A 15,503-nucleotide genomic window follows, 5' to 3' on the forward strand; every position below is an offset into this window, starting at 1 on the left:
CTGAGCAGAGCCCAGCACAGAGGAACTTCGTGACAGGAGTGCTGTGTGCCTGTGCTAAGGAAGGGTTTGGGTTGAAGATTTGGTGCATTACTGACATGGCCTTCCAGAGGTCTCTAGTTCTCACTGTTTCACCTTAAGTCAGCAGGAGCTGCCTGTGCCTCTCCTCTTTGAAAGTCAACCCTTAGATGTTACCTTCAGGCTTCTAGCTGTTCAGTTCAAATCACAAGATTACACCTGAGCTAACCTGTCTGGGAGCTTTGTGGTGCAGATGCAAAAACATCAGAGAAAGATTAATATTACCAGTCATTGATTTATTATGTTCTAGGAAGTAAGGGATAAAGCAGGCTGGCGTGATGCCCTGAGCCCAGCCTCCACGACAATTTCTCTTGTCCTGACATACATCCACCAGCATTTATCTTGTCTGTTCCCCTTCCTCTCCCTTTATTTTCTCAAACTTCAGGAGTTTCTTTTGGCAGGCATACTCCTCACTGCTGCTGATGCTGGAGCTTTCCTCTGAGCTTTCGTAGAGGAGATACTTGATTGCTATCATGTCCTTCTTGTTCATTTGCAAGCAGAGGCAGGAGGATTCGCTCACCTTAAATGACTCCCCCCACATATTCTGGCACATGTCAGTCCCGTTTGCGTACATCTGCATGTCAAATAAGAAATGCAGCAATTACATTTAAAAAGAATTGAGTTAAAATCAATTTGTATTAAATTGATAAATATTTATAACTTTTTAAAAACTGGTACTAAATTATAAAAATGCAGTCTGCAGTCATCCACTGTCTTGCTGTGAGCCATGCTTCATCAGTTCTGAGATATCTTAAAATGTTATCCAGTCTCACCACTGGCAAAAGAGATTTGCCTGTTGTGAGAGCAAGTGACTACACAAAGTGCAAAGTGATCAACAGCCAGCCGCTTGTTTCCATCCTAGGGCTGACAGCCTAGCTAGCTTTCCAGGTCTGACAGAGCAAAGCTGTGTGTGAGAGCCTGTACAACTTGTAGCATGTCAGGACACTCTCGTGTCTCGGGATCTGAGTACTGCTGAAAGCGCCAGACTGAGTGCTTTGAGTACGGGAATCTTTATATCTACAGGCTAGAGACAGCCGAGTGGAGGAACAGCTCCGTGGAATCTCACTGTGCCTGCTGCAATGTACATCGTGACTGGGCAGGACCTCACAGACAAAGAGAAGGGATATAACTTAGAAACTACTTGAAGAAAAGAAGTTTTCTTCAAGCTTCCAAAGTGCTGTGTCCAGCGGTGCAGTGGCTTTTCTGGCTCAAGAAATTGTAAACTGCATCTTCTTGTACTCTCTTCAGGTGAATCTGTCCTGTTCTTGGTCCTACATCATTTTGTAAGGCCTGTGTCATAGGACCTGTGTAACCACACAGCAAAGATATTTCTTGTTTGCCAAGCTCACATTGTGACAACCTTCTGTCCGCCCAGCTTGAGTTTTCCTAAAGCTTAGGAGTTATCACATCCAGCCACAAAGCGGGCAGGATATACACTATCTTGCCTGCATTTCTCCCATGTGTTTGTGGTTGAAGTTCAATCTTTTCTGTTTCTGTAAAGGAAGCTTTAGGTGCTCCCAGAAGCAAAGCTAAGAATGAAGTTGGGTGTGGGAGTGATAGCAAGAGTGGAAGACTTAGGAATTAAGGAGTGGGAGTATTAATGACTGAAACAGTGGGCCAGGCAGCAGGACTGCTGGGCTCCATTGCTGACTGATTCACCTTGACCATGTCACTAGCATCTCTCTGAAGGAAGCTGTGTTTCATCTGTAATAGTACAAGTAGTCCTTGCACATGATGCTGGTTCTTTAATGCTGCAGTGTTTCTCTTAGTGCTGTAATTTGTGGATGGTGTGCTGGTTTACCGTCATCACCAGCTCATATAAAGGTCTGGCACTGTGAATCTCAGAGAAGGTGCTCTGTCTTTTTGGCTTGGAGATTTCTGCATGGAAGTTGCTCTGTGTGCAAAAAATTAATAATTACAAAATTAAGTCTGTTATGTGGAGCTGGGACTGGGTCCTCCAGCTTCTTCTGCTCCACCTATTTTCCACAACAAATTCTTCTTATGAGATGTCCCCCAGTCTCCCCACATGCAAAACTATGTTGACTTATAGTGTGCAGGAAGGCAGATGAGAAGAAATCATAATCATCACTTTTGCCTTAGAAATCTGTCCTTTGTGGGTAATAGAGTCCATTCTAAATAGCCCCAAAGGCTCTGTAGTCGGTCAAGTAGCTTTTCAGTTCACACCATCTCTAGTCAAGGCTTGCTCCATGGACGCTGCAGTTGCTGGAGAAGTGTGGAGGTTGGCTCGTGCACTGCGAGCAATGCAGGGTCAGAAATGGAAAGGTTCCTGCATCTAGTTCTCTCCTAGTGTTCTCAGGGCAGCCAGATCTTAGCTGTTTCTTTCCCATTATTCCTGTGCTTTTAAGCAGCATTAGATATTTTCTTCCAGCTCCTGAACACTTCCTGGATTTCTACCTGCTTTTAGCTAATCATTCCAGAAAGCATTAGAAGCTGTCATGTGCGTTTTCTTGGGTCTGTATGCAAGAGACATGGCTACATCCTATTCTTGTGTCCCAAAGGTTCTGTAACATGTATTCATGCTTTTCTACTTGCTACATTGGTAATTTTATTTTGACCTTCCTCCTAATTCTGCTTAAAGATCAGAGCGTAGCCAGAACGCTGCAGCAAACGGTGCACGCAGCCCATTCACCAAACGTGTCCCTAAATTACTGCAAAGGATTCTGATTCTTCAGCTTCTTGGAAAATGTTCTAGTCTGCGCATTAACATTGCTTGGGAAGCACTCAGCTGGGAGAACAATGACAAAACGTGCCTCATTTTAGCCAGGCTAAACCTGGCTATGATCCATTGTGCATTGTTAATATTCAGGATTTGTTCCATATTTAACATTTGTTCCAAATAGTCCTTACAGCCACTTGCATATGTCAAATGTAGGGCTGCTGATTGCTCCTCCGTATGAGCTGAGGGCATCAAACGAAAGTAAGCATCTCTCCACCGTGCTCTGACATTGGAGAACCCTTTGTGCTTCTGGGTAACAGTAACTTTCTTTTCCATGAGTTGAATCCAAACCAGGCGAGTCTAGTGTTTGTATATAATGTAATTTTCATATGGGAAATGTGTTTTTTTAATTTCTCTGAAGAAACTTCATCTTTATTCTTACTTACCATGCAAGACTATTTTTGGTGAAAAACATGGGCAGTTTAGGGTGTGGTTCCATTTAGTTTAGGAATAGCTGTGCCTGGCTTCAAGTGATAAGCCCTCTGGATTTGCTGCATGTTTTTCCCTGCAGATGGTATATTTTCTTTAAGAAATAAGTACAAGGGAATTCAAGGTTAAAAACTCCTACCTCTGGACTAGGGACAGTTTGAACAGAGACTGGAAATTTTTTATGGAGATTATAATTTCATTTTTCACTTCATCTGGAACTACTGATGATTTAGCACATCTGGGAAACTAAGCTGTAAGTTTCTGCAGCCCATTTGTTTTTTTGGCCACCTTCCTGAGCCTGCTGATTAGCGTGACTTTTGCAAGGCAGACAGCAATCCTGCACTAACTGGACTGTGACTTCCACTTCTATCAGTTGCTGAACTGACTTCTGGAAGTACATGCACTTGAATTGAATTCAAAACAATGACTCTGAGATCTCTGTAAGCCTTACTACCAGTCCCTAAGTACTACACTTAAATTTCATTTACTTCTGCAATTTGGACAGTTTTCATGGACTCAGTGAAGTTCAACTGTTAAAAATATTCAAATAAGTGTAGCAGTTTTGAGTCTATTATATTGCCCTGATGCTAAACTTACTTGAGGCCCTAGAAAAAATCCTACCTGACTCTTGAAAGGTCTGTAGATCAGGTTCTAGGCAACCTTGCTCCTATAAGTCATGTCAGTTCTCATTTTATACACTTTTGCTCATAAAATTAGTTATCCCAACCATTAAGCCTTCTCAGAAAGATGGGATGAGCTCTCAGAAAGCTTGTCAGTGCTGCTCTTTAACCATCAGTTACGTAGAACAAAGTTAGCTCTGCCGAGCCATTGGCAGACACAATGGAGAACACACATCAGAGATGTGATAGGTCTATGGAGAACGAAAGGGAGACAATTAGAAGAATGTCAGGACTTAAGGATTTGGAGGATGGAGAAGGACTTGAACATGACAAGGTAAAATAGAGAAAAGGGCAAAGATGCCTCATAGGCGAGAAAACCTTAAAAATTCCTTAGTGATTTGGGAACTTATGTCCCAATTTTAAAAGAAGGAGGTGTGTAAAGCCCCACATTATGTAAGGAACCTTATAAAATGCATCTCAGTATCTCTGTTGTATGAACAAAGTTCATTTATCCTTTAGTTTCTAAACCCCACTGTAGTTAAAATACCAGTGCTGCTTGAACTTTTACTTTTGTTTCACAAGTGGTATGAATAATGGTTAATTAAATGTATATATACTTAGAGTAAGCGATCTGCATAAACATAAATGTTTTAAAATTTATATACTTAAAAAGTCTGATGTAGGTATGGCTTGAAACTGCTGAAGTAAAAATAATTCACCTGTTGCATTTTACACTGACATATTCATGAAAAAAAAAGAGAACTCTCAATGCCATTTGTTCTATTCCAATTGATCAGGTTTTCTTACCTCACTGTACGGAATACATTTATTCTTACAGATGTTTTCTCCACTTTCATCCCACTCCCAGTCCGTCAGCCAGTTATGAACACATATGGAATCATCTTTGCAGGCTTCATACCTTCATGAAGGTTAGTGTGGAAGATACAGTTATTTCTCTCACTGTTTTTCAGTGGACTCAGATTCAACTCAAAAAGTCTATGTGGGCTATGCTAGTAATGTTGTATAGTTGCACAGTGCAGCTTAGCAACAGATCTTCAAGACGTGCACATTTATCTTAGCTTGACATGTACATAAACTCTGAGCTGGCCAGGAAGACCTAAATCCCAATGAAAACTGAACAGTTCACTCACTACATTTTATACTCACAGACTTAAGTAAAGGGCTCATGTTCTGAGGAGCAACATTCATTCATGCAGTGTTTTCTGCTTGGTTATGTTTGCTGATGGTACTGAGTGGAGGAAATACTGTGTGGGAGGGAGTTCCACGAATGCTGATGTTCCATATTGTGACAGAGCACAGGTACGCTAAGAGTGAGCTGTCACTTGGAGATGTGGGAAAAGTTTGTAGTTATGAATTAATACGGGAAAAGAAGAATGGTATTTCCTGGGCAGGGGTTGCTATGAGGAATGTGCACTGAAATAGGGAAAATCCACAAACAACAAAATCATATAAACTAATAGGCTGTCAGCCTCCGAACAACATTTTAAAAGAAGTTAAACTGGAAGTGAAGGAGGAAGATAAGAGTCTTGTAGCGTATAGGGTCTAAAATTTTAGATTTTGAGTTACTTTAAACTTGTAAGTGGTAATGTAAAAAAAAGCCTATAAATGGTCTGGAACGAATGCAGTATGCAACTGGCTGGTCTATGTGATGAGAGATCTCGTGATTTACCATTATCCTACATCATTTTCTTTCTTCCACTTCTTTTTACATTCTACTTTTTGGCTCTTACCTTTCTTAAGGATCACTTTCTGCAAATCAGTTAGCATCTACTTAAATTTAGTCTCAATGGCTTTGGGCAGACTATTCACACTGGTAACTGAGAGTGCCAAAACCACGAGGCACAGCTTTCAAAAAGTTAGTGTAGTTCAGCATGGTATTTATAATTAATGCCTTTGGATGTATTTTCTGTTTGTCATTTTTAATGCTCAGGGTCATGTTTCCAAGACTACTTTGATATCATGAGGGCTGCAGAGGTACATTTTAAAATGAAATATGAGGTTGTCATGTGGTCACAGAACTACAAGAACTAGACACTGCAATACATTTGCACATGCAGAAAGGTAAGAACATGGACATCTGCAGAACCTTCACACAGGTTTTATAATCACAGAATCATTTAGGTTGGAAAAGACCTTTAAGATCATCGAGTCCAACTGTTAACCCAGCACTGCCAAGTCCACCACTAAACCGTGTCCCTCAGTGCCACATCTACACGTCTTTTAAATTCCTCCAGGAATGCTGACTCAACCACTTCCCTGGGCAGCCTGTTCCAATGCTTGACAACCCTTTCGGTGAAGAAATTTTTCCTAATATCCAATCTAAACCTCACCTGGTGCAACTTGAGGCCATTTCCTCTTGTCCTATCACTTGTTACTTGGGAGAAGAGACTGACACCCACCTCGCTACAACCTCCTTTCAGCTAGTTTTAGAGAGCGATAAGGTCTCCCCTCAGCCTCCTTTTCCCCAGACTAAACAACCCCAGTTCCCTCAGTTGCTCCTCATCAGACTTGTGCTGTAGACCCTTCACCAGCTTCTGGGCTGTTTGGAGGGACAAAGAGCAGTAACAGGTGGAGGGTAACCAAGGCCTGAACTAAACAGGTCTGGGGCAGGAGACACGTATTCTCAAACGCGTTCATCCATGAATCTGCTGTCAGAGGTAGGGGCTCTGCTGGAAACATAGGCTGCAATTTGATAAATTAATATAATGTGACACTAATAGGCAGACCCTACCAGTTTGTGCCATGACTGGATTTGGGACCAGGGACTCTAAGAGTAATTGGTTTGTTATTTGTTAGCTGCTGCATGTACCCTGGCTGAGAAAGACACACAAGGTAACTCCCCAGTGCCAGCTGTTTCTCTATAGCTAGTCACTTTGCCTGCTTGAAGGAACACCAGTTAGGAGCATCAATGCAAACTTTTTGTTAATCACCATCTATGAACTCTCCACATACCAGCATCAGATTCAGCAATTAGCCCTTGATTCTTCAAGCCATGTAGGCATGTCCTTTACTTTATGCATGCACTTAAATTCATTACTTTCTAGCAAAGTCGATCGATGTCTACTGTGAGCTGCCTAATACTAGCACTTCCACTTAAAGCAGTTGTGCCCTTCCCACAGTCGTCTTTTTAGGTTTCCTTTTTTATTTGGCTAAGTATTTTTCAGCCTGATGGGTTCCCAGACCAGTGTTGCCTCACGGCCTCTCAGACAGTGCCACTGGCACATGGGTGGGGACAGGGTAGGGGAAAGAATGAGCAGCCCTTGGGGCTGAGGAGAGGGCAGAACCGTGTCTTTTGAAATTAGTGTTACCTCTCAGTTACACTTTTCAAGTTACGAATATGTATTTCAGAGTTTTACCTGAACTGGGGCATTCATTGCTATGCATCTGGTTTCCTCGGGAATCTGAAATAAATGTGTTTATTGAAGTTATTTATATTTTTATGATTATTGCCTGACTCTGTGGTTTGTTATATACAAGCAGGTGGCAAGGTATAACTCTATTGTTACAAGTTTTTCTTTATCCCAATGGAAGTAATTATGAAGATAAGTTTATGAAAAATCATGACTTATGGAAAGTCTGATTTCTGCTGTCCAGAAACCTATAAGTGGTTTCTTCAAACATTAATTAAAACCTGTGAGAAACATAAACATGATTACTTAAAAGATCCTTCCTGAATATACTAGTTCCCTATGCACAATGGGCAGGATATTTTATTTAAAGCTTTTTTCCTCCCCATTTTTTATAATCAGCTCTTTCTCTTTTAAAGGGCAGAGAGCCCTTTCACAGGTGGATCAGAATATGGCTTGTACATTGGGCTCTTTCAAAAGCAATAGTTTTAGGACTAGTGGGAGTAAGGAATCCTAAGACAATAGGAAGAAAAGGAAGGCCCCAAGCTAGTCAGATGAATTTCTTTTAAATGAAGTCACTGCTCATTCAGAATCCTCTGCCACATTTCTGGCCACAAAGACATACAGTATGCAGCAGCACACTCACGGCATGTGGAGAAAAGTAGGTCACATCACTAGCAGTGCTACAGCACGCTAAAGGGACTCCAGTGAATAGAACATGAAAAAATGTTACTTTATATCACCAGAAAGAGTGGAAATTCTGTCCAGGCTCTTTTCTAGCCTCAGGCCTTAAGCAGGGTGAGGGAATGGGCTTGACGTTGGCATTAGGCAGGCGCACAGACTAGCATGCACAGTGATGGGTCATCATTACATTTTTGATTCAGGCCAGGCCACTATGACGCCAACAGGGGCAATAGATCATTGTTCAGTATTTGTTTAGACTAGAGCCTACTCTCTGCCAGGAGACTCTATACTGGAAAAGGGTCAGTTTTTCCTGTGCAGCAGCCCTCAATCACACACCCTCATACTTTCCAACAACAAAAGTTAAAAACGCTATTTACTGGACGTTCTGGCAGTACCCAGGGGACACGGAGGGTTTTGCTATGTAATATTGACCCACCATATACACTTTGGTATAAATCTCATACATACTAAGGCTGGCCTAAACCAGTTCATAGATGCAAACTAAACTTACAGGGTATTTTTTCACTGTATATAGCAGTTTGGTGATGACTTTGTGTGCTTCTTATTTTGGGATACGTTTGTTTTAGATATTGGTATTCTATCGCTTTGCCCGTTAGGTCTATTCTAAAGCTCACTGGCAACTCAGATGCTTTAATAGCCAAATGCTTTCAAATTTTGGTAATATTTGGTTCTGAGCTTTGAGATTCTGAGCACTGAGGCACATTCAAGGTCTCGGTCTTTATCTTCAAGGTGAATAATCTGGATTCAGTTTAGAAGATTACCAAAAATTTAGGAAGGAAGACTGCATATGACAAATCTGTTCCTGAGGCACATGGAGTTTCCTAACACAGAAATAAAATTCATCACTAGAGGAAACTCTAGGGAAACTAAGAAATGCATCAGCCCTTCTCAATATCTTCCATTACAAATGCAAGCTATGCTTCTTGTTTCCTTCTGTGGCACAAAGCAATGGAGACATATTTAAAGACAAATCCTACCAAAATACTGCACTGCATACATGACTTTGCCCTTGGAGAGAACATGAGAGTGAAAATGGATCCATGTGTCAATAATATTCAAGTTGTGTAACCACTAGGGAAAGCACTGTACAGAGCAGCGCAAGAGAACCTGACCATGCGCTACTGTGTGTTCTGTATTTTCTGTGCTTCCAAGAAAAGCTCTTTTGTAACATTTTTAGAAGTATTAAAACAGTTTTCTGTGATTTTCAGAGCAGCCTAAGGGATTCAGACATTCACAGTTCATGACTTCCAAGGGATGTTACCAGTTATAATCCTATAGTGTGAACACAGTCTGTGCTGTTTGTACTATGCCTCACACCAATTTAACCATACAGACAAGTCACTGTAGTTACTAGGCACAACATTAATACGGTACTGAGATTTGTATGTCGCGTGATGACATTATTTAAGATCCAACATCTCAAAACAGGGAGGGAGAGAGGGAGGGAGACATATATGCTGGGTATGGACCACTGAAAAAATCTCAGTTCCCCACCTGGATATAATGCTCCTACCCCAAGACTAAGGACAGACAGGTGCTGGGTTGTCCCACTACATGTCTTGCACTCAAAAAGTAATGTGATTCCCTGATGCTATATTTTGGGAAACAAAATTAAATGCTATTATACTTGCTCATTGCTATTAATGTTTTTAGCATTACTTGGCTGCAAGTTTCTCTGAGATTCAGGCTTTTAGAAGTTATTTTAGAGAGAGGGATGATGGAAGGGAAGAGAAAAGGCCAAGGGTGAAAAATTAAGGAATTAAGCTAATTTGTTATATGAATTAATTGAAAACATACAGGAAGTGGCTGCTTTCATGATTTTGTAGTGCATTTTACATATTTTTAAAAGAAACGTATCATATCATGATCAAGTATTTTGATTTAAAATGCTAACTGCATAAATGCTAACTGACAGGTATGGACTTTTCAAAGGGTGGGCAAGCCCTGGCTGCTGTTAGTGCCTGTCAATGTGGTGAGAGCTCCTCTGTCACGTCAGGCAGTTCTGATGCCACTGCACTGCACCCTCATGGAGAGCAGGGCAGTGCTGTCCTTGAGTCACTAAACGCTGACAGAATTTACTGACTCCATCCTGCATTCAAGAAATGAACAGGAGAAACAAGAGAAAAGCCATCAAGGTGGTACAACACCATCAAATCTTACTGCCACTTGCTTGGGAGATCTGTGCTTCATCCACCCATGCTCCTTGACATCTGAGTAACACAGGCATATAAAAGCTAAATAAAAATACTTTGATAAAAGCTGAACCTACCAGTCGTCACAAAAGCTTTGACACAATGGAACAGACTGAATAGCAGCAGTGTAGCTGGGATTGATCCAGCGAGCAGCATGTGGAGAACACCGGTAAAAGCACTCAATTTTCTTTGTGAAATCTTCACAGCTGTGGTGGGTGAGAAAAGCCACAATAAGCCCTGTTTCTTACCTTCAAGGCTATAGCCTCAGTTTTTCTAGGCCTGCTTTGATGTGGATGCAATGCTACAGGTTAGGAGAAAAGCATAGAAAAGCATCCTTTTGCCCTGTTAATGTCTAGGTTCCAAACTCATTCCTTTGGCATTGTGTACAGACTCTGACTGTGCAATCACCATCGCCAGCTAAAGAGTGCACAAATGTTTCCATGCATATTTCAGCCCTATTTGTGTAAGCTTTCCATAAACTTTTGAGGCCTTGAGTTTTCCTGGCAAGAACAATTCCAGGCAATAACAAAATGTAGTTTAAAGCTATAGTACAAAACTCTTCTAATGCTGTAGCCTCATGGTTTCATTAATCTTTAGATTTTCCCGTAGCCCAGCTGAAGTTACTTAAAAACATGTACTGTTGCTGCTCTTCTGGGAGTGGCAGGCAATAGCTGTTACTTTTGCGCATCTGTTTTTGCTTAATTGTTTTGTACTTTCATTCTATTATTTCTATAACTTGCCATGTTTCACAGCTCTAACATCTAACGGGGTACTAAAAATCTTAATTATGAAGACATTCTTCATGGTTACAAAGCCCACAGGACTGCAAGAATTTTTATTCTAAATATTCAGAAGTTTCATTTCTGGTCTCGTGCATTTTGTTTGCAAGATTTAATCATCTAGTTGATCTCCTTTCTAAACAAAGGAAGAAGCCTGGTCTGTATTGACTAGGGGTCACACTCACTGGTATGTGATGGTTGCTTTGGAGAGCTACAGAGGTGTGGTGGGGTTGTTACCTACCGGGTTTATGACTTCTTTGCATTGCTCAATCTGGTTCTATACTGAAAGCAAACTTGAAAAATCATAACCCTTTCTTGATAAAATGGCATAAATCCTTCTGCACAAATAGTATATACTTAGGAATTCATGGACTTTTGTGAGAGGAGAGCCAGGCATTGGTCAGGTATAGAGAAAAGATGATGGGAACTAGGCTGGGTGGCATAATCTCTAGGGAAACCTAGGGACTGTCCATCAGCAACTCCAGGGGCAGTTACCATGATCTGCTACAGCATAGATCTGTTGAACAAGGACACAGACAACATCAAAGCTGACTTACGATTTACTGAGCTGCCCACATCTGTTCCAGTAGCTGTTGTTTACTTTAATTACTGGGGAATGAGCCAATTGCTCTGTGAAGTTTGCATAGCAACAGGAAGCTGTTAGGAATGAAACAGAGATCTTGCAATAAGGATTTTCTTTAATACTATATTTGGAAGATTCAAAATGTAAGATAAATCTCTTTTGGTCCATAAAATGATAAAGTCTCTTAGTACTGACTATAAGATGTACTCAAGCTCTAACATTTTTGGTTTTGGAATTAGCAGTGTAAATGGTAAGTGAAGTGGACCTGTATCAACAGTTCTTTGTCAAGGCGTGCCCAGAGCGCCCCAGGAATTTTACTAGTGTTCTGCCAGATGTTATGTCCTGAGGGATGCTAACTTTGAAAGCTACCTTACGTAAAAAGAGGGTTGAAGAAATGTAATAAATACTTTGCTCACTATAGAATTTTGATTTCAACTTTTCCCATTTGGTGTCTGCTACAGTTAATTAATTTTTATACTTAATCACAATAAACCAAATTCATCTTTGCTTTAAACTTTTTTAAGCAGATGGAGCTACAAGAAAAGTAAACTGTGTGAGAATTTTTTAAAGACAATAAATGAAGCCAATGAGAGTTTTGCAGTTGACTTTGTTAAGAATCAGAATCTTACTCTTGGTTTGCATGCAGCCAATGAAGGAAGCTTTTCAAATGCAACATATACTGCATCTTGTATATTTTTGAGAAATTAAGGGAACTGCCAAAACAATTGGTGTGTACAAAGCAGTACTTCTAGGCTATATTTGGCAAAAATTAAACGAGTCTTACATTTAGAGTACAGAGTGCATTCATGCATATTTGGCTCAGGACTTGGCTTCAGTTTGTGGGTGTCCCCTTCCAGACATCCATGTTTTTGGCAGGTAGATGATGTTACGACAACAAAGAGGGTGACAGCAAACCTCAGCATTGTTGTTCGGTTCTTTTTCCTGTATGGAGAGAAGTCTCTATTTATATCCTTTATTTCTAGGAGAAGCTATAACATTAAAAGGAAAGACTGCTTTAAAAAAGCTACATATATAACCAAATTAAATGTGCTCAGCAAAGATGCACACATAAATATTAAGACATATTCTCCCTTTCTCTTTGCTTGTATCTGAACACTTATACTTCTGTTACGTTTTTTTGAGGTTCGGTGGCAAGTGATAAAAGACATCAATAGTTCAGGCTAGTTATGAAAACATTCTAATTTTCAATATTTGAGAAAATTATTTTAAATTTCTTATACCAACCTGAATTTATCTTTGAACCTTTCAAGAGACATTCCTCTGCTTCACTAGATTTGAAGAAAAGATTTATTAGTTCTAAAACTTGCAGAGTTGTTTTGCACCTTGGAAATTACACATTTAATACAGCTGCAAGTGAGCTAGTAGTGGTCACCACCCGAGCTGGATAAATTACATTGATAACTTGCCTTTGTTGAAGCTATGCTAATTTATACTTAGGAATATGGTCCCCTATTTTCTGCCTCTTTTGTAGAGTTTGGTCAAAAATGGAAGATAAAAATGTTTTGTCTGTGAGACTAAAATTGCTCTAAATACAGACTACATATTAATGTGCTATATAGATAAATCTAGAACCTGTTACAAAAATCAACGCATAATTCTTTATACATGTTATTAATTTAACCCTTCATTCTTTAGTTAAAAATTCCTGTTATCTTTCTGGAATAATTTTGCCTGAATAAGGACTGCAACTCCTCTATGTACCTAGACTTTCAGTCTTCAGAAAAAAACACATTACAAAAGAAGAAAACTGTCTCTCCAGTTTCTCAGTGGTTTCTCACCTCTTTTGCTGTCCTTCTGGGTGATACTTCTCCCTGGAACAGGAACACAGTAAATGGCTTTTCTCATTTTCCACTTTATATACATACCATCTGGCATCAGTGCTCCAGAATTTGTTTGCCCTGTAAGAGTTCCTTGACCTTTTGGAATGCTAACATAGATTTATCTCAAAAGCAGATGCAATGACCAGCACATAATGCCCTTTTATTGCTTTGCAAACGTCGACGTGATAAAGAGGAAAGTACAAACATAGGTTAGAATTAGAAAAACAACAGCTCTCCTATATACCAAATACAACTAACTCCCCTGCCTGATTTTTCAATGATTCCTTTTATTATTAATTATTAGATTCATTCCTACAACAGTTTCATGGGGCTTTTACCACAGATTAGGACTTCAGTGAATTAGAAACATTAAAAACAACGCTTCATATTTCAGCCTGACTGTAGGTATGATGGCTTCCTTAGCTTACGCAGTAATTTTACTGCAGCCCCTGGAAGAGAATCCACATCTCCTGATTCCCAGGTCTTTGCTCTTTGTTCACAAGATCGCTTTAAAACCTGCTGCTGTTTGCTCTGGTTGCTCTACCTGCCTCATATGTACTCTCCAACCAGTGTCACAAGCACTACAAGGAACTGTTGCTTGTACCATTGATAGTGATTCCTGGTTGGATTTCATTGTGAGATCTGCTTTCTGCAAAGAGGATTCTGCATCTGAACATATAGCGCCGCATAAGGTAGACATGGTGATTACAAATAGTTGCACTTACTTTCATCGATCAAATCTCATTGAGTATTCTAAAGAGCAGTACCACCCACTACCTTGCAATTATTTAGATGTGTAAGGAAAGTAGCATCTGTTGGTTTTGTGTTTAAAACAGAACACTAGTTTGTCAGATAATACTCTGGGGCCATTATTTACAAACCTTTTTTCTTGAAAAAACAAACATTGGCACAGTGGAAGTGTGGTATGAATCTCATTGAGCAAACTCACTGAGCATGATAATAAAACAATCTCTATAAGCACTGATCCCTATCCTAGCTCTAGTAAATACCTCAAGGCAATAGTGTTGCTGGCCTAAAAAGAGCCATTTCCAGATCAGTGGAAATGGAGTGATTTTTACGTTCCAGATGAATTTAATTAAGACAAGTTTAAAAAGGCATGAAGTAACTATAGGAGAAACTGAAGTAAATCTAATGGCTTATTACCCACACCTTCACCTCATATGGCTTGATCTAGTGTTGGCTGAAATTAATGGAGCTCCTTGCTGATCTGTAATGTAAAAGATCTGTGCATACTGCTCGGCACTTGGATCTGTGTATTCATACAACATAAAGACCACTGTATAATATGAGCACTCACTTTCAACACTGTGATGAGTGGATGGGCTAACCAGCCTGGTAAAAGGCACGGAAATAGTACATGCTCTGTGCCTTACTGCTTGGTGTGCATAAAATATATGCACGCTTGTAAAGGTGTAAGGTTGCCAGGAGGTTTCTTGTAATGCCTCTGTTCACTGAATTGACATACAAATTATATTAAGCTATAGGAAACTGGGATCTCTTTCAGGCCTTAAGTATGAGCCAAAAGGGACCACTTGCTGGGAGATTTGGCAGAATTTCTAGCAGCAGGAGGGAAAATTGTCATATGTTTGTGATTTCTCAGACTTGGCTTTGGTTAGCAATACATGTAAGCAGGCTCAGGGTAAGGAGCTTTTAGAGAACCCAGCCGTACATCTTCATCACCTGAGAAGTGAATCTTGATTCTTTTTTCTTAAAGTATTCTCTGACTAGTTATTTTGTACGGTCTTATACTGAGAAATTCATTAAAGGAAGTTTCTTATTCCTTCCCATACTTGAATAGGTCATTTCTCTTATTTGTTAAAGTGAACTTATTTTCAAGTACTCAGTGATGTTCTTGTGCTTTTAAGACTCCTAATGCCCTTTAATTTTAACTTTAATATCGGTGCCCTGTAACTTCTATTCATCTTTTCAAGAGCTAAAGCATACAGGATGTTAAGACAAAGAAAGAGTTAAAGCGTGCATGTTGTTAAGATACTGCCACAGACAGCAATTCAGGCACCACAACATTAAATAATTATTATTATTATTATCATCTGATGATCTAATCGGTAGTGGCCTATGATGCTAGTAAAAATATGCATCTATTCCAAAACCACAAACACTGCTATATTAGGTCTCAAGAGCCATCTACCTGA

General features: G+C 40.0%; 2 protein-coding genes across 2 annotated transcripts in view; both read right to left on the reverse strand.

Annotated features, from left to right (window-relative positions):
* The window catches only part of PRDX1 (peroxiredoxin 1), a 116,305-nt gene extending 109,862 nt beyond the window's left edge, over positions 1-6,443 (reverse strand). Inside the window, exon 1 of the mRNA XM_068405962.1 lies at positions 6,434-6,443. The gene's annotated coding sequence lies outside the window, so the exon portion shown is untranslated. The remainder of the gene's footprint in view (positions 1-6,433) is intronic.
* Positions 413-13,320, reverse strand: LOC137666200 (riboflavin-binding protein). The gene is made up of 6 exons (XM_068405963.1): positions 13,288-13,320; positions 12,273-12,423; positions 11,463-11,562; positions 10,204-10,332; positions 4,669-4,780; positions 413-649 (listed from the first exon to the last, which is right to left on the reverse strand). Exons 2-6 carry the CDS (start codon positions 12,409-12,411, stop codon positions 413-415), a joined length of 717 nt encoding a protein of 238 aa, XP_068262064.1. The 5' UTR covers positions 12,412-12,423; positions 13,288-13,320.
* Between the last annotated feature and the right edge of the window lie 2,183 nt (positions 13,321-15,503).

This window comes from Nyctibius grandis, chromosome 8 (assembly GCF_013368605.1).
Source record: "Nyctibius grandis isolate bNycGra1 chromosome 8, bNycGra1.pri, whole genome shotgun sequence".
Lineage (NCBI taxonomy): Eukaryota > Metazoa > Chordata > Aves > Nyctibiiformes > Nyctibiidae > Nyctibius > Nyctibius grandis.

What these genes read in the sequence shown, in the direction of transcription:
- LOC137666200 (XM_068405963.1), bottom strand. Translation starts at nt 12,411, where the DNA reads ATGCTGAGGTTTGCTGTCACCCTCTTTGTTGTCGTAACATCATCTACC. An exon ending in TGTGGGCAGCTCAGTAAATC is followed by an intron (nt 10,333 to 11,462) that starts GTAAGTCAGCTT and finishes CACCCACCACAG; the next exon opens with CTGTGAAGATTTCACAAAGA. An exon ending in CAAAGCTTTTGTGACGACTG is followed by an intron (nt 4,781 to 10,203) that starts GTAGGTTCAGCT and finishes ACCTTCATGAAG; the next exon opens with GTATGAAGCCTGCAAAGATG.